This window comes from Balaenoptera ricei, chromosome 3 (genome assembly GCF_028023285.1).
Source record: "Balaenoptera ricei isolate mBalRic1 chromosome 3, mBalRic1.hap2, whole genome shotgun sequence".
Classification (NCBI taxonomy): domain Eukaryota; kingdom Metazoa; phylum Chordata; class Mammalia; order Artiodactyla; family Balaenopteridae; genus Balaenoptera; species Balaenoptera ricei.
Genome location: NC_082641.1, coordinates 29,300,362 through 29,326,300, shown reverse-complemented (window position 1 = coordinate 29,326,300; position 25,939 = coordinate 29,300,362). Strand labels below are relative to the sequence as shown.

At 41.4% G+C, this 25,939-nt stretch overlaps 1 protein-coding gene across 9 annotated transcripts in view; it reads right to left on the bottom strand.

Annotated features, from left to right (window-relative positions):
• Positions 1 to 412: 412 nt before the first annotated feature.
• RAI14 (retinoic acid induced 14) overlaps positions 413 to 25,939 on the bottom strand; it is a 150,314-nt gene continuing 124,787 nt past the window's right edge. For 5 of the 9 annotated variants that reach the window (XM_059916199.1, XM_059916200.1, XM_059916201.1 and 2 more), the window contains 14 exons: positions 25,337 to 25,401; positions 21,194 to 21,251; positions 20,395 to 20,465; positions 18,731 to 18,837; positions 17,917 to 18,095; positions 17,627 to 17,655; positions 16,315 to 16,401; positions 14,861 to 14,947; positions 12,406 to 12,463; positions 9,627 to 9,745; positions 7,434 to 8,969; positions 6,091 to 6,240; positions 3,084 to 3,149; positions 413 to 2,279 (listed from right to left, as the gene is read on the bottom strand). In XM_059916199.1, the coding sequence (XP_059772182.1) occupies positions 2,202 to 2,279; positions 3,084 to 3,149; positions 6,091 to 6,240; positions 7,434 to 8,969; positions 9,627 to 9,745; positions 12,406 to 12,463; positions 14,861 to 14,947; positions 16,315 to 16,401; positions 17,627 to 17,655; positions 17,917 to 18,095; positions 18,731 to 18,837; positions 20,395 to 20,465; positions 21,194 to 21,251; positions 25,337 to 25,401 (2,690 nt within the window). In that variant the 3' untranslated portion in view covers positions 413 to 2,201. The remainder of the gene's footprint in view (positions 2,280 to 3,083; positions 3,150 to 6,090; positions 6,241 to 7,433; positions 8,970 to 9,626; positions 9,746 to 12,405; positions 12,464 to 14,860; positions 14,948 to 16,314; positions 16,402 to 17,626; positions 17,656 to 17,916; positions 18,096 to 18,730; positions 18,838 to 20,394; positions 20,466 to 21,193; positions 21,252 to 25,336; positions 25,402 to 25,939) is intronic. The other 4 variants (XM_059916198.1, XM_059916197.1, XM_059916203.1 and 1 more) reach the window with 4 other exon arrangements.

Sequence of the window (25,939 nt, the reverse complement as noted above, 5' to 3'; positions counted from 1 at the left end):
CCCAGTTGCTCCGAGGCATGTGGGATCCTCCCAGACCAGGGCTCGAACCCGTGTCCCCTGCTTCGGCAGGCAGACCCTCAACCACTGTGCCACCAGGGAAGCCCTGGAAGCTTTTAAATAGTTGGAAAAAAAAAAAAAAAAAAAGACTACAGATCAACTGAGACGCAATTTTAAATGAAAGAACTGTGATGCAAGTGCCCAAAAGTGGGTGTTGCTTGGGTTAGAGTTCAAGGTGACCCCAGGAGCTAGGGGACGAAATGATATGACACACTGTGTGAGAGACTGCAGACAACGGCCACCGGTGGAGCACAGCACAGGGTATAAAAACCTTTGCCCCGAAATGCTAGTTAGCTGAACTCCAGAAGCTGTACAGGCATGCTTACGAAGGTGCCCCAAATCAACAACAGACATGCAAAATGAAACAAAAGTTTATTTTCTGCAATACTTTCTGTAAATTACAAAGGCAAAAATGCTAAACTACAGCATGTAACTTTTCAATATTTAACCAGAGTACTTGTAATAAATATGCATCCTGAAACAAGATAAAAGGCTACACTTTGTCTGGCGTCCTACAAAATTTCTCAAGTTTTACACTCTGCAGCATTTCTGTGTGGAGGTGGGAGGGGGGTGGTCTTGTGTTTTCTTAAGTGCTGTGACAGAAAGTCCTTTCACATTTTTCTTTGGAGCGTGTTTGAAATTGCCGAACTATAAACAACTTAAGAAAGGTAACACCAGGCTCGAAAGCCGGTGTTGCTTTGCTGTCGTTGGTCCTCATCCAACACAGTGCTACCAAGTGACCTCTGAGCCCAGGCGGCCCTTTCGGAGCTGGCCTATGCTTTCAGTTCTATACTTTAGAGATTTCCGTATTCAGTTTACATCTCTCAATAAGATCAAGGCTGTAAGGGAAGCTGCAAGCAAGTTAACCTGAAAGTAAAGTGAACAGGAATGTTTTCTCCCAAGACCTCAGCTAGGCACCATAATGTTTACCAGAATTTTTTGCTTCAAAGTTGAAAAACTCGTTGGTACTAACAGCCCTTCCAGAGATAATTTACAGGTGCTGGTAGAGTTGGGGCATTCAAAAATATTCAATGGGTAAAAGAGGATTTACTATATTCAGAGACGTGCTACAGTTCTGAGAACACGATGGCAGGAAGTCTAGGGGTGTTGGTGGCAGCTCATTTTGAGTTTGGAATACAGAACCACCTCCTGCTGTAGCTGAAAACCTGGAGGAAAAAGTTAAATACTTTTTAAAGTCTTAAACATGATTACCTAAAAAATATTTTGCTGATATAGTCTAATGTAAATTTCACTTACTTAGGGATTTAGATATGAAAACACCTTAAAGAGCCAATAAAAATATTGTAGAGGAAAAAGAACACTTTTAAAAAATTGAGGTTAGAAACTATGAGGCATTTCTTTTGGCTGTAAACACGCAATTTACTATCCCTTGTTGAACACAAATGTTTGGATTTCCTGAGCTTCGTGCATAACAAACAGCAGGAGGCAAGTTTGCATAGAAAATTTGCAATGTGTCAGCGATCTACTTAAAAAGAACTTTTAAGGACAATTTGCTTTTGTTTTAAAACTTCATATTTAAGTTAACAGTGCTCATCAAACTATAAGATTGATAAGCAGGGCGGTGAGAAATATAAGGCAGATGGGGAAAAAAAGAGATGGAATTAGCGTTTTTAAATCCACAAGATATCACGATAAAGGGTCTAAAGCATGCAGCTCATAACTAGTGCCATACTAATTTGGTTAGAAATTAAGTCATGTTTTAGGGATAGGAAACCAAAGGCAAAAAGAACACTGCTGCGCTGAGCGGCACAGCCTGAGCGTAGGAACGGAAGCACGGCTGCGTGGCGCATCCTTGTGTCACTCAGTGATGAAGTCCCTCAGCTGGGCAGGTGCCAAGGAGGATGCCGGCCACCAGCATAGGGACCTGACTCCTGAGCGTGGACGATCCCAGCTCTGGAATCAGAAGGGATGACAGCATCTTTCACCCCTGCTGCTTTGAAGTTTCTAAGCGGTTCTGAGGAGGACAGTCTTCTCCTGGGACCCATCCTCAGAAAGAAGCCTCTGGAAAGGGAAGAAGCTCTATTACAAGGGTCACAGTGATGCCACGAAAGAGAACAATGGCAGTGGTTGCCAGCAACTCCGGATCTAACATGAGGTGGACAACAAGGGGCCAGTGTCCTGCTTTACTTCTTCTGGGACTGGTTCTTACACATGGTGAGGATTTGCTTCAGTACTTTTTGGACATCTTCATCCATCTGGCCCTAGGAAATTCCGACAAAAGACACTCATTAGAATAACCTACGATATCATGACGTGGACACAAATCATACAGGACCATGGGGGAGCGAGGAAGGAGGTGAATAAAGGGCAGAGGCTGTTGCCCCACAGGAACTTCAAAATGCAGAATACAACAGAGGTAGAGGGGAGGCTGAACACTGAAAAACTAAAACACTTGTTAGAAAAATAACATCAAAAAGGTTTAAAACAAAACAACACTCAGAACCTAAATCTGCCTCACCTGGGGAATGAGATGGCTGGCTGGGATGAGCCCTTGGCTCCCCACTGCCCTCCCGCCCCGACCTTCAAGGAAATGTTAGCCCCACCCATTCCCACATTTCTAGGAGGAACTGAGTCAAAGACACGACCCTGCTCTTTTTCCTCCGGAGAATGAGGAGGCTGGGTCTCCTACCAGAGTCCTCAGCAAAGGGTTTCTGGCATCTCAGTAGCAAACGTGAGCCCAGCCAGCCAAAGCACCAACAGTTACAGTAGTGAGATGGTACGGATAGCTCTGAGAATATCATCAAACCCGGAAAATAACACCTAGACTCCTCCTCCTGATGGGGAGCTGCCCCCACACCCTCCTTCAGCTCTCAACAAAGGAGGCTGCTCCTGGGTAACAGGGCATGGGGCTCCCAACACAAAATCCAAAGCAAAGCAGAAGATGTTTTAAAAAACTTTCCAATGAAGAGCTGTCTTCTCAAATTCTCATCTGCTCTACTAGTTTCACGATGGGCATTTGGGCGAGACCTGCTGTGGTATCTCTTTAGGATCCCCAGACACCATACCTGCACAGCGTACAGAAGGTGCATTCTGTAAACTGATATCACTTCCTGGTGTTGTTTCTTGCACTCCTAGAAAGAGACAATTTGACATTGTTCAAGAGCTTAGGAGACCTTTAAAAAAAAGCAAAGAAAACTAGGAGAAAGCTGCGGCCAAATGCTACCCTAGTGATTCCTTCCACCAACTAGCATAGAAAGCTTTTAAAATTGCTGTGGACTCAGAGGATTGTGTAGTTTGGAATGCTTGTCAATATTCTTAGGGGAGAAAAACTACCTGTTTCATATCTTGGTATGTCAACCCTAGAAGAAAATTCATGTAAAAAGTAGATAGGATAATCCCAAATTTGTTTAAAAATATATATACATACTCAGGCAAAGAATACAGATATATTCGCACAAAGTAAACAGTGCAAGGAACTATTTACTTTGTCAAATGCAAAAAGTTATTGTCTCTGAGTGGTTGGATTATAGGCAGTTTTAATTTATAGTAGCTTTTCCACAGTTTTCTATATCTTCCAACTTTTCTATCATATACAATGACCAAATATTAATTTAAAAACTTATTCTTTTAAAGAGAGTTATCGATCACCTTCTATATAGCCAGTGGTATATAATCCCTGGGGAATTCAATGATTTAGCTGTCAGCGTACCAAGGAGGTGAACAGGGTGACAGCACCAACCTCAAATGGTCCCTCAGCACAGCTGTTAATGATTTTATTTCTCCTTGTTGAGCTATAATTCCAATTCCTCCTAGAGACTATTTCAAGGATCTCAACTCAGCTCTTAACTCGTCTAAGAAGAGGCCTTTCTGCCTACGTCGTGATGGAAATTGAGACTATCATATATGGATCACTTTAAAAATCTACTAAAGTCTATCAGTAGCCAGTCTCACCTCCTCCCCAATAGTGTCAGATATGAGGCGTCCTTCCTATTCAAGGAAACCCTTTGAAACCTCAGTCTTTGAAGTTCCTGCCAGTAGAAGGTACACTTGGTAGCTCTCTCTGTGCTGTTTCCTCCCACCTCTTGGTTGCCTCCACTCCATCATTTATAGCTTTGTCTTCTGATCACTGTCTTCCTTTCCGGTCCTGCTTCTGTCATCACTTGGTTGACTTAGGTATCCTCGTGGATGAGCCACCCACCACCCTGGCCTCTCAGTCCCTCGACCTCAGCTTCATGACCTGTCCCTCCTTCCAGCCACCCGCTCTTATGGTCAGAGCCCTGCCTCAGTCATTACCTCTGAGATCTCAGTTGAGAGCATCCCACTCCCTCACCACCATCTCCCATCTTTGCAGCAAACCTGCTTTAGGCTTCCCCTGCCTCCTGCTGTGGCTCTTCAGCCCCGGCCGACGCCCAGCTCCTTAGTCACTTCTCCAGCAGCCAGCCTCGGCCATCCATACTCCACCCCTCCACTGGAACGGTGGTTCCCATGGCTACCACGGGCCATCTAAATGCCACATCCCAGTCCCTGCTGCCTCCTACTCATCTCTTTTGAGATTCAGCACACGCATCGCCTCCTGCAGGAAGCCTTCAGAGGCTCACCCAGATTGGGTGAGCACATTGCCTCTCTGTGCCCACAGCACGCTGGGCACCTATCAGTGGACGCTTACTACACTGAGTATATGGTAAGCCATTATATTGAGTATACGTTCCATGAAGGCAGGGACTGTGTCTTATTCATTTTTATATCATCAGCACCTCGTATATTACTGATACATAAAAGCTCATTAAACGCATATTGAATAACTGTAAGAATGACTGTATAAATCATTAGTACTTTATCTACAAGTCTGTGATAATCACTTGATCAGAAAAATGACCTGCAAAACACAGTCGAGAGCAACTTCTCCTTCCCTGACTACTCCTCCACTGCTCGAGTAGAGCTGGCAACACACAAAAAAGCTGGTTTTGTACTTTGTGGCCAGCTGGAGTAAGGACTGTAGAAACCTGAATTCACCAGTATCGAGTCTGTACTGAAGAAATCATAAAATCCAGGTCCTGTTTGTAAATGGAAGCTAGAGACAGTCCAGGATAGACTAACCTTCACGTGCAAAATGTAACATTCCCTCAATGACTAAAACTTTACAGACATTGTGATAGACTGACTAATAGCCCTCGAAAGATGCCCACGTCCTAATCCGTAGAACCTGGGAGTGTGACCTATAAGGCAAAAGGGACTTGGAGATTAAGGATCTTGAGATAGAAAGGAAGATTATCCTGATTATCTGGGTGGATCTAAAATGTAACCACCAGGGTCCTATAAGAGGGAGGCAAGAAGGTCAAAGGTGGAAGGAGGAGATGGGAGGACAGAATCAGAGGCTGGAGTGATATGCTTTGGGGATGGAGAAAGGGACCACGAGCCAAAGAATTCAGGCAAACTCTAGAAGCTGGAAAAGGCAAGGAAATGGATTCTCCCCTAGAGCCTCGAGAAGGAACCAGCCCTGCTGACACCCTGACTTTACTTTTGTGAAACTGGTTTCTTCGGACGTATGGATCTCGAGAACTGTAGTAATAAGTTCGTGTTGTTTTAAACCAAGTTTGTGTTGCTCTATTACAATAGCCATCAGAAACGAATACAGACATGAAAGGGCTTTCCTGGATGAAATCAGGAGAGAGGCCAAGAAGCGGCTTCAGACATGTAGACATACAACTACCAGAGATCCTGGCCCCTAATAAGAAACAGCTCTCGCCGCTGCCAGAGACAGTGACTACCATGGCAGAAGAATGGAGAAAGGGTAAAAAGCGAGTGGAAGAGCGAACAAGAAGCCTCCTCCCACTGTCCTGTGGACTCCTCCCTTCCTTCCCACTGACACATGTTACCCATCGCATTGCAGGCAATGACTGAGAAATCCATCCGCTCCCTCTCTGGCCTTCATCAAAGAAGTCTGCAGTCAGCTGCTCACTGAAGCACAACACGCCTTCAGGCTGGGCATCTGCCTGCTGGCTCCCCGCTCCCCCCGGTGTGCCGTCTGCCTCCCCACACCCGCAGCCAGGCCGCAGAGACACGCCCACTCACAGCCAGCTGCTGCTGCAGCTGCTTGACCTGCTGCTGCAGCGCCTCCAGCTGCTGGCTCTGCCTCTTGGACGAGCTCGTGGAGTAGGAGAGCTGCGAGAGGCTGTTCAGGGCCTCCTTCAACTTGGCGACTTCCTTCGACATCTCGTTTATCTGGCGAGAAAGGAAAGCTCTATCAGTAGGCAAGAACGTGCCGCAGAAGCAAAACTCCACCTATTTCTCAACCTGGAAGATAGCCTCTCCTGGCCTCTGGGACTGCAGCAATCCCTTTTTTATTTTAAAAAGAAAAGCCATAAAATGAAACATAAAATCAGATAATATCAGGCAAACCAAACAAAGCCCTCTAAGGCCATTCCATGCAGACAAGAGCCCCTGAATGTCAGACTGTGTTTTGGGGCCTGAAGGTAACAAAAGCTGTGACATGGATTTCCTTCGTTCACCCTTAAAAGGGGGACGGTTGAAAAACTAAATCAGAAACAGGATTTCAGGTGTTCCTTATTTGGAGACAGCTAGGTCTTGCTCCATACTGCTGACGTGAGCAGTCAGGAATAAGTTTTAGAAACCCTGGTATCTCGGGCATCTCGCCTCGTAGTGAAGACAACCCCCCACCTCCACCCCCTGTCTCCTTGGCTTCAGGAGCTCTTTTGAAACATTCATTATAATGAAGGAATAAAAAAAGATTAAAAATGCTCTAATGAATGTCATTCAGAACATCTGACCCAGGAGACCGGGGACGCAGAGCAGATCCAGGCACGGAAGCACCAACCACTTTTCCCTTTACTTTCCTCCTTCCTCCCCGCCCAGCCCATCTCAGATCACCTGCCCCTCACATTTCCTGCCTTATTCTCCTGTACACCTTTGAAAATGGGGGCCAGGGAGGGTTTTTATACTGACTCAGAGGAAAGCTCGTGGGGTTTAGGGAAGCAGTATCAAGTCTGGGAGTAATTGGGTTTTCATATGACAGAGGAATCTGTCTGGATTCCAACAGAGTAGAAGTTCAAGATGGGTCACAAATGCTTCTCAGTTGGTGGGTTCACTTCTGATCCCTGACACTTGGCAGGGCTTCTGTAAAATAATTTTTAAAGGGAAAACACATACCACACATGTGAAAATGCTTTGGTATGAGGGAAGCAGTAGAAGATGAATTTTTTTTTTTTTTTTTCATAAATGTCCACCCTACTATTCTTAATGTGGCTTTGGGGACAGGGGGAGTCATGTGTGGAACCTCTGACCATTCACAATAGGTTAGTGCTTACAAATGGTAAAAACGTTCACCACAGTAAATGAAGGTTGAAAGTCCTAGCGTATACTAGCTAGAAATTCAACAGCAATACGGTCTCACCAACCTTCTTGTCTTTATCCTCTTCCAGTTTTGAAGAGCTTTCAGAATCTCTCTTCATTTCTGCAAGCTCTTCCTGAGCGTGCTGGCATTTTTGCAGAAGTTCATTTACTTCCTGCTCTTTGGATTTCAAGAGAGTCTGAATGTTTTCCCTTTCCCTTTTCATTTGTGAGACCTCACTTCTAATCTGGGCAACCTCTGAATGGGCCTTCTCTTTCTCTTTCACGGAATCCTTTAATTTTGAGGCCAACACACTCACTTCGCTTTCCAAAGACGACTGGAGCTTCTCATAGGCGGACCTGGGCACCATCGCGTCGGTCACGGCCGCCTTCTCCTCTAGGAGTTGCTTCTCCAGCTTTGCCACCTCTCCTTCCTTGCTCGCAAGGTGCTCTTTAAGACTGCCTAGTTTTTCCTCCATCTCTTTGGCAGCGGTCCGCAGCGTGGTTATCACTTGCAGATGCTCCGTCATGGAGACAGAGTTCTCTTTCTGTGCATCTACCAACTGCTTGAGCTGGGTCAGCTCATTCAGCACTTTGGAATACTGTGACTTCATTTCAGACAGTGCCTCTTCAGCCTTCGCTCTGGATATGTTGGTCACTTGCATCAGCTTCTCGTGCTCTGCTTTATGGATATATTCAGCTGTGACGTCTTCTAGAGATTTCCTCTTCCTGTAATCCTCCAGCTCGGCCTGGGCCTCTTTGTATAGCTGGGACAGCTCACTCACCTGCTTGTTGAGTTCATCTATCATCCTGTTCATGGCCTCTTTCATGTCCCCAGCTCCATCACCCGCCTCCTGGGTCATCTGATTTTTCAGTGTATCTTTTAATTTCATGATTTCTTCTTGGGCCTCTTGGTATTTCTCAAACAAAAATGCCTTCTCCTTATTCATATTCTCAATCACCGAGCAATATGAGCTTTTCATTTCCTCGTACTCTTCCCCAGGTGGCTTAATAACCACCCCTCTCTCCCTCTCTACAAGCTTTTCCTCCAACTCTCTCACTTTCTCTTTATTTCGTTCACTTTCTTCCAGTGCGTTCTGGAGATCCCGCTTTAGCACGTCTATTTCCTCCTCGGTGATCCTCAGCTCGCGGAGGCCCGAGTCAGTATCCATGCCTTCCGGTGAGACCAGGCCCAGTTTCATCTGCTTCTGCACACTCAGGACTTCTTTCATAGCTTCCTCGTACTTGCTCTGAGTTTCCTTAAGTTTCTGGCTGAGGTCGGAGCCGTTCTCTGAAATCTCCGAGTTGTTTAAGCACACCGACTCTGTCCTTCTGGCCTGGAGCTCGGCCTGCAGCTGTTTCCTCTCTGCTTCAGAGCTCTCCAATTTCTTCTGCAAGTCGTGTAAAATCTCCTGTAGTTGCTGGATTCTGACATCGCTGTCGATAGTGGATTTACTCAAGGAATGTGTTAAGACAGATGGAGATGGTTTGGAGTCTGGGGGAGGGGTTTCACTAGGTTTGCCCAGGGATGGGGCCAAGTCAGTTTCAGCAGAATGGCAAAAGTCAAAGCTCAGGTCTGCTTCCGCCTCCCTGGGTGTTTTGGCCTGGAAAAAAAGGCAAGAATGAAATGGCACCAAAGTTGTGGTTAGATGAGCAAGCAACTGCAATGAGAGAGCGATTCCAAACCTTACATTTGGGGGAGCTACAGGATCGTTCTGCATGCGTCCTCTTGCCCCATGAAAAAATATGGTCTGGGACACGAGAGTCGGACTAATGACTCTAAGCTTATTCTGTGCTCTCTTAGGACAGATTATGTGTGCCACTTTAAAAATGTGAGATTTGTTTTGGCTGAAGAGCCTCTGACTCAAATTTTTCCTTTGTTTCTCATATTATTGTAGTTGCCAAGAGGGACAATAGGCTTAGTACAGCTACTTCTTATCAAGTTCTTAAATCTGCTAAATGATCAACTTTACTAAGTAAATAACTGACTAATCATATATATGTATGTACATATATGTATATATATTGTCATATATATCATACTATGTATATAATCATATATAATTTACCAATTTACAAAAATAGTTAATGAATAAACTCTCAAGAAACAAATAATTTGAAACTATAAAATGCTTAAGGCTAATTATATTTTAAAAAGAAACTAATGTCGATGTCTAAAACAAAATATCACCTGACTAACCCTGAAAAACCCAATAGCTTGACCCTACAGAATAGACTGTGTTAGCAATCTATTTACCTACCTGTAATTTATCTTGTAATTCCTTATTGTGTAAGGTAAGAGAAGCAACTTTTGCTTGCAGTAGGACAAGAAGATCTTGTTGGTCAGCTTCAGAACTTATATCCAATAAGCTATCAGCACCTTGGAAAAGAGACAGGTAATTTAAAATAATATTTAAAAAATTAAAATGTTATTTCTCTGACCTCTAACAAACTCACTTTCTACCCAATCCAGTTCTTCTTCCTAGTCCAGACTATGAATGAAAGCCCGCTCCAACTGGATAGATGAATAGCAATTCTCAGGTACTGGGGTTTCCTTACTGGCGTTTCCCTAGCACAATACTAGGTGCCTGGATACAAATAAGCACATCTGAAAACTGATGGATTTGGTCACACATTTTCCGTTCACTTAATCAAGTGCCACACCTTGGTTGTTTTTTGTTCCTCCCATGCCTAATACATCCCATTCTGTGAATCCTTTTAGAAAGATCTCTGGAATCTGGTTCACTTCTTATTCCCACATCCATCACTCTAGTTCAAACTTCATCACCATACTTGGTAACTCTACAAATGGCTTCCTAACAAATCTCTCTCTCTCTCCTCTAGTGAAAATGCAGCCTGTACCAACAACACTGTCAGACTAATCTTCCTAAAACATACTTTGACAGGGTCATTCCTTTGGTTCAAGTGCTTTAATTGTGCTCCCTCTAAAAATAACCTCCAAATTCCTTTATCTGGATTAAGGCCTCTAGGATCTGGCTCCAATCTACTTTTTTTCAGGTTTATAACTCCTGATGTTTTTCTCTAGTATCCCATTTTCGTCAGATTCAAGGCTTCTATCACACCCTCTATATTCTCAACACAAGGCCGCTTCTTTAATTCTTCATCCATACGACTGCCCTTGTAGCCTGTCTTTGGCTAGATAACTCTTAGGCATCCTTCAAGACTCACGGCAAACTCTGCCTCTTCCTTAAAGCATTCTCTGACAAGCCCAGCATGAAACAGCCTTCTCTGAATCCCAAAGTATACACTGTTGGTAAACCAGAACTATTTGAGATTCTACTGATTATCATGCTGAAATAACATTTAAAGCTATGCTACTCAAAGTTCTCATTGAGACAAGACAAGAAACGTCCTCCAGAATGTCACTCAATGTACTGCTTCCTTCATCCAGAAAGTCTTCCTATGGAAAAAAAATTGTCAGGTGGACGAAACAGTGTGCTTGGCTGGATGACTTTCTGCTCTAAACTCCTTAGTTATTTTAGACTGGCAACAGTTTAGAGACCACACTCTGAATAGCACTGATCCAAATTTCTACTGTTATTTAAAAATTTTCTCAAGCCATTTAATGCAAGGATGAAAACTTTAATCTTAATTTGGAAGGATACAAAATGACATTTCTTCATAGAAATGCTTACTAATCATGTCTGGTGCCTAAACCACAGCTTTATGAGTGTTCTTGACAAAGAGTCTGGTCAGCTTGGAATGAACCAGGGGATTGGGAGCATGAGGGTAATTCTAAGCAACAAAAATTACTTCTAAGCCACGATGGATGGCTTTTAAAGTATACAATGTAACAACTGTTCAGTTATATTAACATTGTTCTCTGCCAGGAATATTTCTTAATATTTCTAAATTCTGTAAGTTAAGGGCTCCAAACACATATGAAATACATAACAGACTAAGAAACTGAATGCTGGAGCAAAAAGGGGCCTTTGAAGTAATCTACTCTACATTTCAAATTGATTCTGCATACACCGTCCTATATTCTTAGAGGATAAAGCAACAGGATGGACTCGATACAATGAATTAAACCCTGTCTTGGTGAAGGACAATATGATAGTGTGTGATTTCATTAACACTCTTTGTATGTGTCTTTTAAAAATCAAAAGTAGAAAAGTTAGATTGTGGCAGCCGTGGAGGTGCTCAGTTGGCTCTCCCTTCAAGAAATAACCTGCCGCTCGGTTGTAAGGAGGGCCGCTAGCTGGCAGCTTACAGCCTATGGACCTCATCCCAAAACGATGTTTTAAAATGCATCAAATAAGCTGGGATGAAGAGAGAGAGTGGCACTGACATATATACACTACCAAATGTAAAATAGATAGCTAGTGGGAAGCAGCCGCATAGCACAGGGAGATCAGCTGATGCTTTGTGACCACCTAGAGGAGGGGGATGGGGAGGGTGGGAGGGAGGGAGACGCAAGAGGGAGGGGATATGGGGATATATGTATACGTATAGCTGATTCACTTTGATATACAGCAGAAACTAACACAACATTGTAAAGCAATTATACTCCAATAAAGATGTTAAAAAAAATAGAATGTACAGGTTACAGTAATTGGCGACCTTCTTTGTAACACACCAAATAACAAGATCTGGAAGCAGCTCTAATAACTGCCATGGTTTCTAGCAGAGATACTGTAAATGATCTTTCAAGGTATCTGTAATAACAGTGAGGGGATATGATATTATCTGTGAATTTTCTTGGTGTCAGAATCACTGATCTGCTAATACCACTGGGGCTTATTGCCTATATTCATAATTGAAGGAAGTGCTAATGCTAAATTAGGAACAGATGAAAACAGAGATATATTGCACACCCAAGCTCAGGGACTCCTTAATCTAGGTGAAAGCCCCCTGAAGTAGAGAGTACCAGGCTGTGCAGTGTTGGCAGCCTTAGGGTGGCACCCTGGGTTCTCCGACTTCCCCAGACAGGGTACCCCTGCTTGGTTGGCCTTTGCTCTCTTAGAGGAACATGAAATAGAGATCGGTCAAGGGAACAAAAATGCCCCTTCATCTTACCCGTAGTACTGTCACTTAGTCTGTCTTTGTTTTCCCGTATAGAACTGATCTCAGCCTGCTGGAACACAAAAATGACTTAAAAGAATATTCCTGAATGGAACACTCTACAAAAGAATCAAGCAAATTTTCCTCCTTGAGTTTATACAAGTTGGTGCTATCCTACTAGAAAAACAGATAATCTCCAGGAAAGAAGATATTTTAAAATACAATAAAAGTGACAGTTATCTCCTGAGGTACAGTTTTTACCTAGAGGTTCCAGAGGGTATATTCTCAAAATATTTTTCAGAAATTTCAGTAAGTATATTACAAATATCTTTGAAGAGTATAATAAAATTACATAATAGCTAATTTAGTGGGCTATGTGCTAAAGCTTGAGATGGTGAATACTACTTTCATAACAGAGTCAAATAGAAGTTTTACTTATCTGGGTAATACATTAAAATACATTAGAAGCACTTTTCAGCTTTATCATTTTGTAAATTAACTATTAATATATTATTATTAATTATTTTTAAGGGAAATGGTAGTAAATGAGACCTGTCACAGAAAATAAAGGTAATTTTATAAGGGAATAAAAATTCTTATGGCTGTGGACTGACAATCCCCTAAAGATTTCCTCTAAACCTGTATCCCTGAATATCTCTGTCCATTAATATACCGGAAAAATTCTTTACCTTCAAAGCCAGATTCTCATTCCAAAACGAAATACAGTCACTTGCCAGAAATTGCCATGTTTTATCTAGATGAGCCGCAGACCATGATAAGAGAGAGAATTGTTCAGCAAAGGAACTTTTGTAAAGGCTCAAATGCTAAAAATGAAGTGGCTCATTTTTGGCAAGTGCTTATCATAAAAAAGCTGTATTTTCACTTAAAAAACTAAATGCTTATTTTTATTTTGCAACTCTATTAAGGTACAATAAACTACATCCATCGGAAGCTTACAATCTGAGGAGTTTTGGCAGATACACACCCAAGGAACCACCACTATAATCAAGATTCAGAATATTCCCATCACCTCTAAAAGTTTCCTCATGCCTCATCACAGCCAATCCCTGCCATTCCCAGGCAACCACTACTCTCCTTTTTGCATTTTCTAGAATTCCTGTAAATGGAATGTCATAGGGGATGAATTTCTTTGAGCCTGGCTTCTTTCATTCAGCGTGATGGTTTTCAGATGCATCCATCATGCTGCTTGGCCAGCACTTCATTCTCTTTTATGGCTGAGTAATATTTAATTATATGCATGTATCTCATTATCTTTATCCATTCATTTGTTGGAGGACATTTGGATCGTTTCTAGTTTGGGGATATTTGAATAAAGATGCTATAAACATTTGTGTATATGATTTTTTGATATTTTAATTTCTCTTGGGTTAACGTCTATGAGTGAATGGCTAGATCATATGTTAGGAATGTTGAACTTTTCAAGAAACTGTCAAATGGTTTTCCGAAGTAGTTGTACCATTTTACATCCTACCAACAGAGTATGAAAGTTCTAACTCTTCCACATCATCACCAACAATTTGTATTTTTAATCTTTTTAAACTTTAGCTATTCTAAATTGTGTCCTTTTTATCTTTTTGTGATTTTTTTTAAAGAAATAAAAGTCTTTTTACACTCTATTTCTGAAAAACATAATTTGTGATATTATTCTTTGGAACGCATTGCCTCCTTTGAGCCATAAGCATATTAGAAGATACTAGGGTAGTAATTATAAGAGCATAACTTCCTTTCCTTGCCTTGTATTTTAATAAAATCTAGTTAAAGCAAGGGAAATGATAGGTTGATAGAATCTTTTCCACATCAATATGCATCCAAGTTAAAAGAAAATTCATTTTTAGTAATTCTTAGAAGGGAGAAAAGAATAAACAATTATGCCATTGAAATTTCATTTTAACAATTATAAATTTTACTTTCTTTCCAAGTACAATTTCCTAGTGATCATTAGGTAAACAGATATTAAATTGAAAATACCCTCCCATTCCTTAAAATACTTTCCAACCACAAGTCTAGAGAATCAGGTGGAATAAGACCTAATGGATTTTCTAAAATTCTGAAATAAATACATATTACTTTTATAGTCAGTAAAAAGTTTAATTAAAAATATACAATTACTTCTTAGTAAGACATCAGAGAATAACCATTTCTTTCTTTTTGATTAGTATTATAGCAACTCAATTTGGTAAGATGACTGGTGATCTTAAAGTCTTATCTTTGTCCTTTTTTAATGAAGAAAATTAAATATTAGCTAACAAATATAATTGATTCATGCTACTCTTTTTGTATGGAGCCCATGCTAGGGAAAATAATCAAAGGGTGCTTTATGATGAAAAGGTTTGAACCAATGACTGAGAAATATATTCTGTTTTGCCCAATGATAGGTTTTTGATAGATTAAATCAAATCTATTATGTATCTTAAAATTCAATAATAAGTTGGACACAGAAAGGAAATACCTTGAAGGGTGGTTCAGCAAAAAATACTGATTCCTTTCCTGAAAGTGGTGTTGAAGTTATTGATCTTGGGGAAGACACATCACTCAACTAAAAAAACAAAATGAAAGCCATCAATAAAGAGTCCTTTTTCAAAGTCTTCTACAGTGCCAAAGAATTAGCCTATTTAACCAATGCAAATAAATCTAACAATAATTATCCTTAGTTTCAATTAATTCAAGGGTAACATATTTTCAGTGTAATTCAGCTACCTCAAATACTTTTTTAAAGTTTGCCCAGTAGAATTAACTACGGAACTTCACTCCTTTATTCACTAGAATTAACGTTAAAAATTTATAAAACTTCTATTGCAGATTGAGAATATTATTAATGAATATGCTAACGTATTTAATATTACTTATTGGATGAGATATTCTGCTCAAATATTTGATATGGATTATTCTTTTTATGGCCTATGATTCTTTTAATAACAAACCCTGGCCTGTTTTTATTTACCATTTCATAGATATTCAAGCTTCCTCCTCTATTCAGTAATCACTATAAGCTCAGAAATGAAAGCTGTTTTTTAATATTAGTCAACCTTAAGTGTAATAGGAAAGGCAAATGTATTTTAACAACGTTTAATAAACCAACTAAAATTCATTTTCAACTAACGCCTCACCAGCTACACATTCTCCCCCACTTTACTAGAGCTGTTAATATGAGCTCTGAAAATAGACTGAGCTCATTATCTTGAGGAAAAAGTTCCTGTCATAGATTTTAAGAATTTTGAGGTTTTTTAAAAAGATACTGGGGCTTCCCTGGTGGCGCAGTGGTTGAGAATCTGCCTGCCAATGCAGGGGACAGGGGTTCGAGCCCTGGTCTGGGAAGATCCCACATGCCACGGAGCAACTGGGCCCGTGAGCCACAATTACTGAGCCTGCGCGTCTGGAGCCTGTGCTCCGCAACAAAAGAGGCCGCGATGGTGAGAGGCCCGCGCACCGCGATGAAGAGTGGTCCCACTTGCCGCAACTAGAGAAAGCCCTCGCACAGAAACGAAGACTCAACACAGTCATAAAAAAATAAATAAATAAATACAAGAACGTGAATTTCTTTAAAAAAAAAAAAAAAAGGCCATCCTAGACCATTTAATCCAACTGAGCTGGCCCAGAACAGAAGAACCACCCAGCTGACACATAGAATCATGAGAAATAATAAATGTTTAAAAAAAAAAAAAAAAAAAGATACTGTTCAATTCTTCAGTTTTGAAATAAGAATCAACATTATTTACATTATTTCCATACTAATAATCAAAATTCTTCATACCACTATTTGTAATTTAAAACCACTACAGAAAATTTCAAATGTGCACTTAAGGGTCAATTTTAAAACAGTTCTTTTTGGCCTAAACACAAAATGACAAAATTATGGCTTTGTTGTTATATGTTTGTTCATTGTTGGTTTTCTTTTATTTTTACCTGGGTAGGACTGATAGGAGGTGGTGGAGCTTTGCGTTTTTTTGGAGTTCCACTTCTCTCTGAGCTTATTTTAGAGACTTGATCATGCTGAAAGTTATCACAGTCCAAAGAATGGAGGTGGGTTAGTTAGGTTAGTAAAGTCTGAGTAAATAGCTTCATCAAACAAATGAGAAAAACCTCAACAGTTCATGCATTTCTTACTTTATCAAGATCTGAAATCTGCTACCAACATAAAAATAAGTAATATGCATGCTCCAAGTTTTCTTCTAGCAGCCCATGCTTTAAAGCAAGAAAATAAAAAACACAAGACAAAACCAGATTAAGGTGGTATGGAGAACTGGGAAAGTAGAAAATAAGGGGGTGTTTACCACAACTTAGAACCCAGAATACATTCATAGTCTAGCTTCCATCTTAATGCAAATCAGTGGTATTTCCCCGACCTTTTCATTACTTCCAGTCCTTTTCTTAAAGAATATACAGTTACCCTCCATATCCACAGGTTTCACATCCAGATTCAACCATCTGCATATCCCAGAATTGCAGATACAGAGAGCCAACTGTACCACACTATTTTATATAAGGGACTTGAGCTTCTGCAGATTTTGTTATTCCCTGCAGATACCAAGGAATGACCATAAATATGGGAAAAAAGGGGGAAACCTCATCTCTGAAGGTTATGGATAAATATAACACAATTGGTACAAAATAAATTCAGTTATCAAGTATTTGCCGATTATGATAATTTTTTCAAGAACCTTGATGTATAAATAAATAAAACAGCCAAATATATATCTCATTAATAAACAGTAGTGACTATGTTTTTAGGAAAAACTCCAAAGTAACAGGGTAAACTTCTCAATTTCTATCTGTGTAAAATGAATGACAGTTTAGAAAAGCTCTAATTAAAATGAAAGAAAATGCTAAATCTCTTACTTTCATTAACTATCTAACATGGCTATGGACAGAGTTCTATAATTCCTGTGATATTACAAGTAGTTAAAATACTGTTGTTCTCAGAGTTAAAATCACATCAAACCTTTTCACACCAGTAGGAAATATTAGTATATTTCAGAAAAAGATGAATATATAAGTAGCAAGTTTAAAGTTACATGCTTTGGAAATAGGGTAAATCATTAAGAAAATATTTACCACCTTACAATGAATCATTTAATCTAAAGATATTTTACTCCTTAAGTAGTTTCAGCATAGTCTTTATCACTTTCCTAATGGACCACAGAGTGGTTTAATTAGAACATGTTCAAACTCGCACAGGCAATGATGAAAAAGAATCTCCATCCCCAAAGATAAATACCTGCTTTGGTTTTGTTGGTGTCTTTGAATCTATAGAAGAAAAGTGAGGAAAAAAAAAAACTATAAGAACCATAATGACTCATATCCACTTTGGGTGGCGGGGTATATAAACACACACACACACACACACACACACACACCCATACCCACAACATACACAATATTCAACACTATTTTTCTCCAGAAATATATTTAAAAGGATAATAAAATATATTGCACAAATTCCTTTAACCTTTGGGGAAAATGGAGTGGATAAATTTAAAACAACACTGGCTATTTTCTTTCACATACCAGCATCCTGAGAGATTTTTGATAATAGAAGGCTTTGAATTCCTGCATTTTCTGAGAGTTTGGAATAATGTAAGGCATTGTGTCCAAGAGAATCTACAAGGTTTAGGTCTGCACCCTTTTTAGTTAAGGCTTCCACAGTGTTAGAGCTGCCAATCTCACAAGCCAGCATGAGAGCAGTTCTAAGGAATGAGGAGACAAAAAATTAGTACACAAAATGTGAAAACTTTTTGCTAGGAAATCATTTCATGTGTCTTAAAAACAGAGGAAAGAAGACTAAGTGCAGTTAAACCTGTACTACACTTAATTTTCTAGGAAATTCAAAATGGAATGCTATCAAAATAAAATTGGGTTGCTGTTTTATAAAACTTCAGATTAAATCAGAACATTAAATATTAGGTCAAATAACATAGACATAATCTTCTAAATATGATGGAATTTAATACGATTGGCACAAATCTTGCCTTTTTTTCAAATCAAGTTTTTTAAAGAACCCATAACATTATTAAGACTGTTTTTAAAAAACAACCAATATGTTTACTTTTATTTTGCATGAAAAGGCAAAGGAAACGGCCTATTCATTTTAGCATTTAATAATCTCATCACAGACACAGTCAGCAATGATGCTCCCAGAGGTCTGGGGAAAATATTTTTTAAGTCAAAACAGATTCTTAATTATCCAAAAAAGCAGAAATCAGTAAAAGAAAGAAATTAAAACTGCTTTAAAACAAATGATCCAAAATACAGCTGTGATATTTTGAAAGCTTCTCAGAATGTGGATATCACTGAAATAACATGCTTTCTAATTCTGCGGTACCTTCCATTTTTGTCTCTGGAATTTACATCTGCTCCATGATCCAGGAGAAAGCGACAGACCTCACTGTGGCCATTTTGTACTGCAAGAAGCAGTGGTATATTCCCATCCTAGGAGACAAATTCAGATTAAGATTTTAACTTAGATGCCAAATGCCGGAACTGCAAAGGTCCTTATTCCTTCTACATTTATTCCTGACTTGCCCTGCTGGTCTTACATTTGACCCACCAAAGTAGTCTGCCCCCTAATAGGCCAACGTCGCACCCTAACACTACCCTTGTTATGGAATCCCACTGACTGTGGGCTTTTCCTCAGGAGTCAGTCTCTCGGGCTGCTTGTTGTCTCAACTATGATGTGAGAGAGAGTGGAACGCAAAGTATGTAAAGACTCGAGGCAAGTATACCATGTTTATTGAGAAATGGTTCTCCATGGTTCTGGAGAAATGAGGGGTTGTTTCCATATGGCATTAGTAGGTCCCACCGCTCTCTAAGCAGTTTCTTCTGAGTGAACTACACATATCCTAGTATCCTGCCATGCCACCACTGTCTTCTCAGAAAGCATACCCTTTCATAATCTTACTAGGTATAGAAACATATGTTAAGAGTTTATTTGTTCATTACTGACACATGACTAGATAAAGGGACTGATGGAAAGAATGATTTGTTTAATATGTTATAACAATTGGCAATTCCTTTAGAAAAAAGAATTAGATCCCAACTCATACAAACTATGTAAAATGGATTAAGAACCTCAACATTACAGTATGAACCGAATGAAAAAAAAAAATACTAGAAGAATTTATAGGTGACAATTTCCAGAATCTTAGTTTGAAGTGGGGTCTGACTCAAATTATGTAAACCATAAAGAGAGGCTTTTATTCTGCTCTTGCCTTGAACATACCCCACAAATGGGGTCGACAGTAATTTTAAGGTGGACGTATTCAAATAGGCAAAGGAAAAGAAAAGTTACAATATATCCAATTATTTTAACATGGGGATATTTAAAAATACAATTGCTGCTTAAAGATTAAGTATCCACTCAAAGTTGAACTTCAGAATTTCCAGAAAATCATCTCTGTGAAGTTATAATACTTTCTGGTTATAAAGTACCGAGATTCAGGGAGCGTGATTTACAGATTCTAAATGCTCACTTCGCAATGTCCCCATCAGGTATAACTTACACATGCCAAGTCCCATGCTACAGCAGGAAATTTAACCCTATAATCAGGAGCAATAGGCATGTCAGTTTATTCTCAAAATAGCCCAGCAAGGTCAAAATAGGCTACAAGTGGTCTTTAAAATTGGAAAACCCTAGTACCAAAGGTAATATATGGGGTGCAAAAAGAAATAGAACTTCTATTTAGACTTATTTTTTATTTATAAAAATCAAGAAATTAAGCCTTATTAGTATTTAGGTTGATGGTAAGCCACGTGTCTATCCTTAGAAACAAACACAGGAAGTGCATGCTGCAAAACGTCTTATTAACGGTTTAAGGACCCCACGGGGATAATACTTAAATCTGTTTTGCACAAGAGGATCTAGGTCGGAAAGCAACAGACTTTTACCAAATGCTTGGGTCTCTAAGGTCTTCGTGACTCCCAGAAGTAGCCCATGGTGCTCTAGAAACCAGTGTCCATCTGCACCTCTAGTGGTCACCTGGTACTTACCAAATCCTTGAGGTTTATGGGGCTTTTGTGCTCGCAAAGAACCTGCACAGCTTGAAGGCAGCCCTGTGCAGCTGAGAGAAGGAAGACACAGAAACCACAGGCAATCACAAAGCTACTCTCACAGCCAGGGGCATCAAACACTTCTATGATGGAAAAGTTCACCTTCCACCCAGTTTGCACACGTTGCATTGAAGAGAAATGATGTCAGAATGGTTAAGTAAGTGGTGTTTTAAATTACTGTTTAATTTCAGTGTCAACCAGACCTAAAGGCAGTGCTTGCCAGTTGTTGCCTTTAGGCAAACCTTTGGTTTAGCTTCTCGTGGGACTTAGCTTTTCCACAACTAGCACTAAAAGAAATTTGCAAATCTCATCATCCTGGACTTCAGTACCAATGTCTTTGTCACTTGAAACTGTGTGACAGATAGTAAAACCAAATGTTGATAAATAAAACTGAATGATGTTCCTTTTGATTCCCAAGTAAAAAAAATCTGTATCACACATTACCTGAAATCTACAAATGCTCATGAATATCTCTTAAACAAGAACCTCACGTTAATTAAAATATAATAACCAGGACAATTTTTACTAGTTGTTTGGCAGGCGATTGACAAATTCTAGCTGTATTCCTCTGTAAAACCCTACACAATTTGCAAACTGAGGAAAATGGGAATGATGTCTAGGAAGGATGACAGAAAATGGCATCAGGAATAACAATGGTAAGGTTAATGGCTTAAATAAGGAAAACGAACACTTACTGTTTCTCATGGCAGAAGAAGACAAATAAGAGAATGAAAATTACCTGCATAATGTAAAGCTGTTTTCCCAGAGCTGTCGATACTTTCGGCTGGGCATTTAGACTGTAAGACAAAAATCAATAAATGCGTATAATAGAATTCAGTTCTATTCAGTTCATCCTTTTCCTGCAAGCTATGATGCAACTTCCTAAGAAAAGTATAATAAACATGAATAAGTCCCAACTGCTGTGCTCCAGGGGCCCAGGGTCTCATGGGGAGGGAGACCCATCTCCAAGTAATCATGACACAGGTGAACCGTCACCTCTTGGCTGCTTTGACCGTCCCCTCTCTCTTCCATCAACTCTGTCACCAACAGATCATCCCCACCAGCTAACAAACATGCTCTAGGATTTCTCATCTTGATCCCACCTTTCCCCCCATTTCCTGCCCTAATTCTCTATCCCCCATCACAAAACCAACTTCCTGTTAAGAACTGTCCCACACAAGCCATGTTTCCTCGTCTCCCATTTATTCCTGGACGCACTGCAGTTGGGCGTCTGCCCTCAAGACTCCACAGGGATGGCCCTGATCCAAGTGGCCAGCCACCTTCGTGTTTCCAACGACGGCAAACATGCTTGCCCTCCTCTTACCCACCTCTCCCCGGCAATCCCCTCCCTCTTCTCCAAACACTCTCTCCTCTCAGCCCCTAGAGCCCTGCCTCGCCCATCCGATCTTGCTTCCCCCCCCCCCCACCCCTGCTCTGGCCACGCCTGCCCCTTTAGCCAAACATAAAACTGTGGGGCTCCTGGGTGTTCTTTCTCTAAGCTCTCTCCCTCGGTGATCTCACCCACACCCATGGCTCGAAATCCCATCTAGCAGCTACTGCTTCCCGAGTGTATATCTTAACAGTGACAACACTAGTGTGTAAGTATTGGCTATTAGTATGTGCCGGGCACTGTTCAAAGAATTGTTTTAAGGCTCTTGACAATCCTAGTTAGATACTGTTATTACCCCCATTTACAGATGAGGAAACTGAGGTACAAAGAAGTTAGTAATTTGCTCGGGTCACAGTAAGTGGCAGAGCCAGGATTCAAAGCCAGACAGGCTGGGCTACAGCCAGTGTTCATATCTGTACACAGCAGATGGCATCTCTTGAGCCCCCGGCTTGACAACCCATAGCCTATTTCACATTTCCGCCTGACGTCTGAAACGCAGCACAGCCAACACTTCTGGTTTCCCCTCCCCGACACGCAGCCGGATCCTCCCGAGCCGTCCCTGCCTCTGTCAACGGCGCTATCATCGGTCTAGTCACTGAGCCAGAAACCACTGAGTCATCCTTGATTTCTTCTCCTCTTCCTCCTGCCACGTCTAACCTACCACCACGTCCTGTCAATTCTGTCCCCAAAACACACCCCGATCTACTCTCCTCTCTTTCTCCACTGTCACCACCTGGTCTGAGCCAACACCTGCTCACCTGGACAGCCTTGAGGGCCACCTGGCTGTCCTCAGTTCTTTAGTCAATTCTCTACACAAATCGAGTGAACTTCCAAACTGGCAGTGTTGTTCTTTACTTCAAAGTCCTCCACAGTTCCACACTGTACTTTGAGGAATCACTGTCTGCCCATCGTGACACACAAGGCTGCAACCTGGGCCCTTCTTTTTTTTTTTTTTTTTTTTTGGTGGCCTCCCTGCACGGCATGCGGAATCCCTGACCAGAGATTACCCACGCCCCCTGCAGTGGAAGCGCAGGGTCTCAACCACTGGACCGCCAGGGAAGTCCCCTGGGCCCTTCTTTCTGCTCCTCATTCGCTTTGCCCCCAGCCCACCCACTGGCTTGCTTTCCTCCCCGGCTAGTTAGTGACTTTCCTACCTCAGGCCTCTTGTACTTGTTGTTCTGTCTGCTTGGAATGCTCTCCCCTTGGCTCTCTGCCCCGCTGAGTACTCAGCTTAAATAACACCTCCTCCCCGGGGCCTTCCTGAACATCCCCCCTCACTCCCCTCTCACAATACTCTGTTAGTTTTCTTCCCAGTGATGTGCAATCGGTCATGTGTATTTCTGTCTTCGTTTACCAGATGGCAAGCTCCAGCAGGATAGGGGCTGCTCTGTGAGTAAATACTCACTGCTTGACAAGGTGCATGGTGCCCAGGGACCACTTGCTACAAGAGAGAGTTGGGGGGAGTGGTGGGCTCTCGGGGGAGGGGGAGAGTTCATTTGAAGACTCTCACAAGGCTTTCTTTGTGCCCATTGCCTTAAGGAGGTGGGAACTTTGAAATGGTAGCCACTGGAGAAGGGAAGTCTCTCCAGCAGACAGATAGTAAGAGCAAAAGGCCGGAGAGAGAGGGCGCAGGGTGAGGGGCGCACGAGATGGCAGTGGCCCCATCACGGAGGGCATGGGTCGCCCAGATGAGGAGTGAAGCAGTTACCAGAGGGGTGCAGGACCCAAGGTAAGCAGCCCATTAGGAGGCCGTCAAAACCTCCAGTTTTAACAACTATCCAGAAAGAGGAACAGAATTCAGACAATTTGCGGAGAGCAGGCAATGTTGGAAATGTTTGTCTGCCCTTCAGTGGTAAGAAGAATAGAGATCACGTTACAGCTTACCATGTTTTGGCCTAATTTTAGAACAGCACAAGGAACTGTTTAAAGGCTTCAAAGATTCCAGGGAAAAACCAATCCATTTGCATAACCAGATATAAAATTACATTAGAGGCTAGAATATCTGGTCCTTGCCCATGAGGATTTCCAGCTTGTCAAGTTCATTCTTCCTTCAAATCAGAGCCAGATGCAAAGTCTGGCTAGCCAAGCCAGGATGGGAATGGAGATTTAAAATACAAATAAGTTAAACAAAAATTTAAGGTTAAGACCATGGGTGTAGAGGCAGGGAAGAAAAGTTCTATTGTAACTGTCTTTAGAGAGGAGCCTCAGAATAAAAATCATCATCGGGCTTCCCCGGTGGCGCAGTGGTTGAGAATCTGCCTGCTAATGCAGGGGACACGGGTTCGAGCCCTGGTCTGGGAGGATCCCACATGCCACAGAGCAACTAGGCCCGTGAGCCACAACTACTGAGCCTGCGCGTCTGCAGCCTGTGCTCCGCAACAAGAGAGGCCGCGATAGTGAGAGGCCCGTGTCCCGCGAAGAAGAGTGGCCCCCGCTTGCCGCAACTAGAGAAAGCCCTCACACAGAAACGAAGACCCAACATAGCAATCAATCAATCAATCAATCAATAAATCTTTAAAAAAAAATAAATCATCATCATCATCATCATCACAGATGTTGACCTATGTTTCTTGAATTTCACTTCAAAGACCTGTTAAGGTTAAGCATTGCTGGCATTGGTGGTAGCTTGCATCAGGTCATGCAAGACAAGAAGCTGTGTGATCGACAGGCCAGGACAAGTTGAAGAATGTGCCCATATTGCTGCATTAGAATTGCAAAGCCAAATTAAAGCAAGATGCTGCGTCCCAAACAATGCTCAGGAAGGCCGGGACAACAGCTCAAGAGAACAGACATTACTCCAAACACATATTTTATTGCTGTGTGCTCTTCCTGAAAACAGCCAGCTTGCATTTTGACTGGCAACAGCTGGAAGTTACTGTGCAAACTGCTATTGGGATTTCACAAACTATTCATCTTTAAAGATATACGGAAGTCACCCGAAGCAATCATTATAAACTTCCTGGCAAGGTTATCAAACCAGGGAGTTGACCTAAAATTATAAAGAAGAATAAAACCAAGAACTTGAACAAAAGCTAAGAACTAAAGGCTCATCAAATTACACACAAGGAAACAGTGGGTGAAATTTTGCTTATCAAGAAAAGCTGCATTCTACTAATGACTGAGAGAGCATAAATACTAGGATACTGGAGATCCTGTATTATAAGGATCTCCAACAGCATGAAATTTTTTTTTCAAGCTGACTATGTAAAGGGTACAAGTCCTTCCAATAAGAAAAAAAGAGCTGAATATAAAGCGGAGAAAAGGGCTGGATCCCAGAAAGACACTCCAAATTTTTATTAGGATCCTCTTCTCTACCAGCGCAACTGCTATGGAAATAATCTTCTCCTTGGTTATAATGAAGCTTCTTAGGAAACCCAGGTTCTGGGACAATATTTGAAGGAGTATGTGTGTATGTGTTTGTTCTTTCACACACAAGGTTACTTTCAAATTTTAAAAATGATGCATTTATAATTTTCTGTTGTTCCACTTTACCTGAAGGAGCTTCTTGATGCATTCATGGTGGCTGTTCTTGGCTGCAAGGTGCAAAGCACTGTGTCCTAAATGGATTAAAAAAAAATGTTTTTTAATCTCTTATCTCTGAAATGAAGACAACTATGAGGAAATAAATTGTTCTCCGACAAAGACGGAATTGTTCCTCTTGAGAATGAGGCCTCAACTTCTTCTCTGCGAAGTTCAGTGTGACAGAAGTGGGGAGGACACAGAGCATCCTGTCCCCCGGATAACGTTCAGAGGCCATGCCAGCTGCTGTCCTCCTGGGGTACAATCAAGCTCTGGGCTAGAAGCTTGCGGTGGACTCCTGGTATGCACCTTGGAAGCTCTGCTTTCAGCTGTCAGCATGGGTGCCAGACGCCCCGCGTCCATAACAGTCACACCAGGCCACGACTGCCACTGGCCCAGGAACCCAGCAAAGGCAGCCAGCGAGCCAGCAGGGGGCACACCAAACGCCCGCACGAAACCCCACTTCCACCTCTCGTTTCTCCCTCCCCCAAATGTGCTCCAGCTCTGTATGGAAATTACCTGGAGTTCAGATGCCCCAAGTTCTTACATGGAAGAAGGAAAAGGGTTATAAAAACA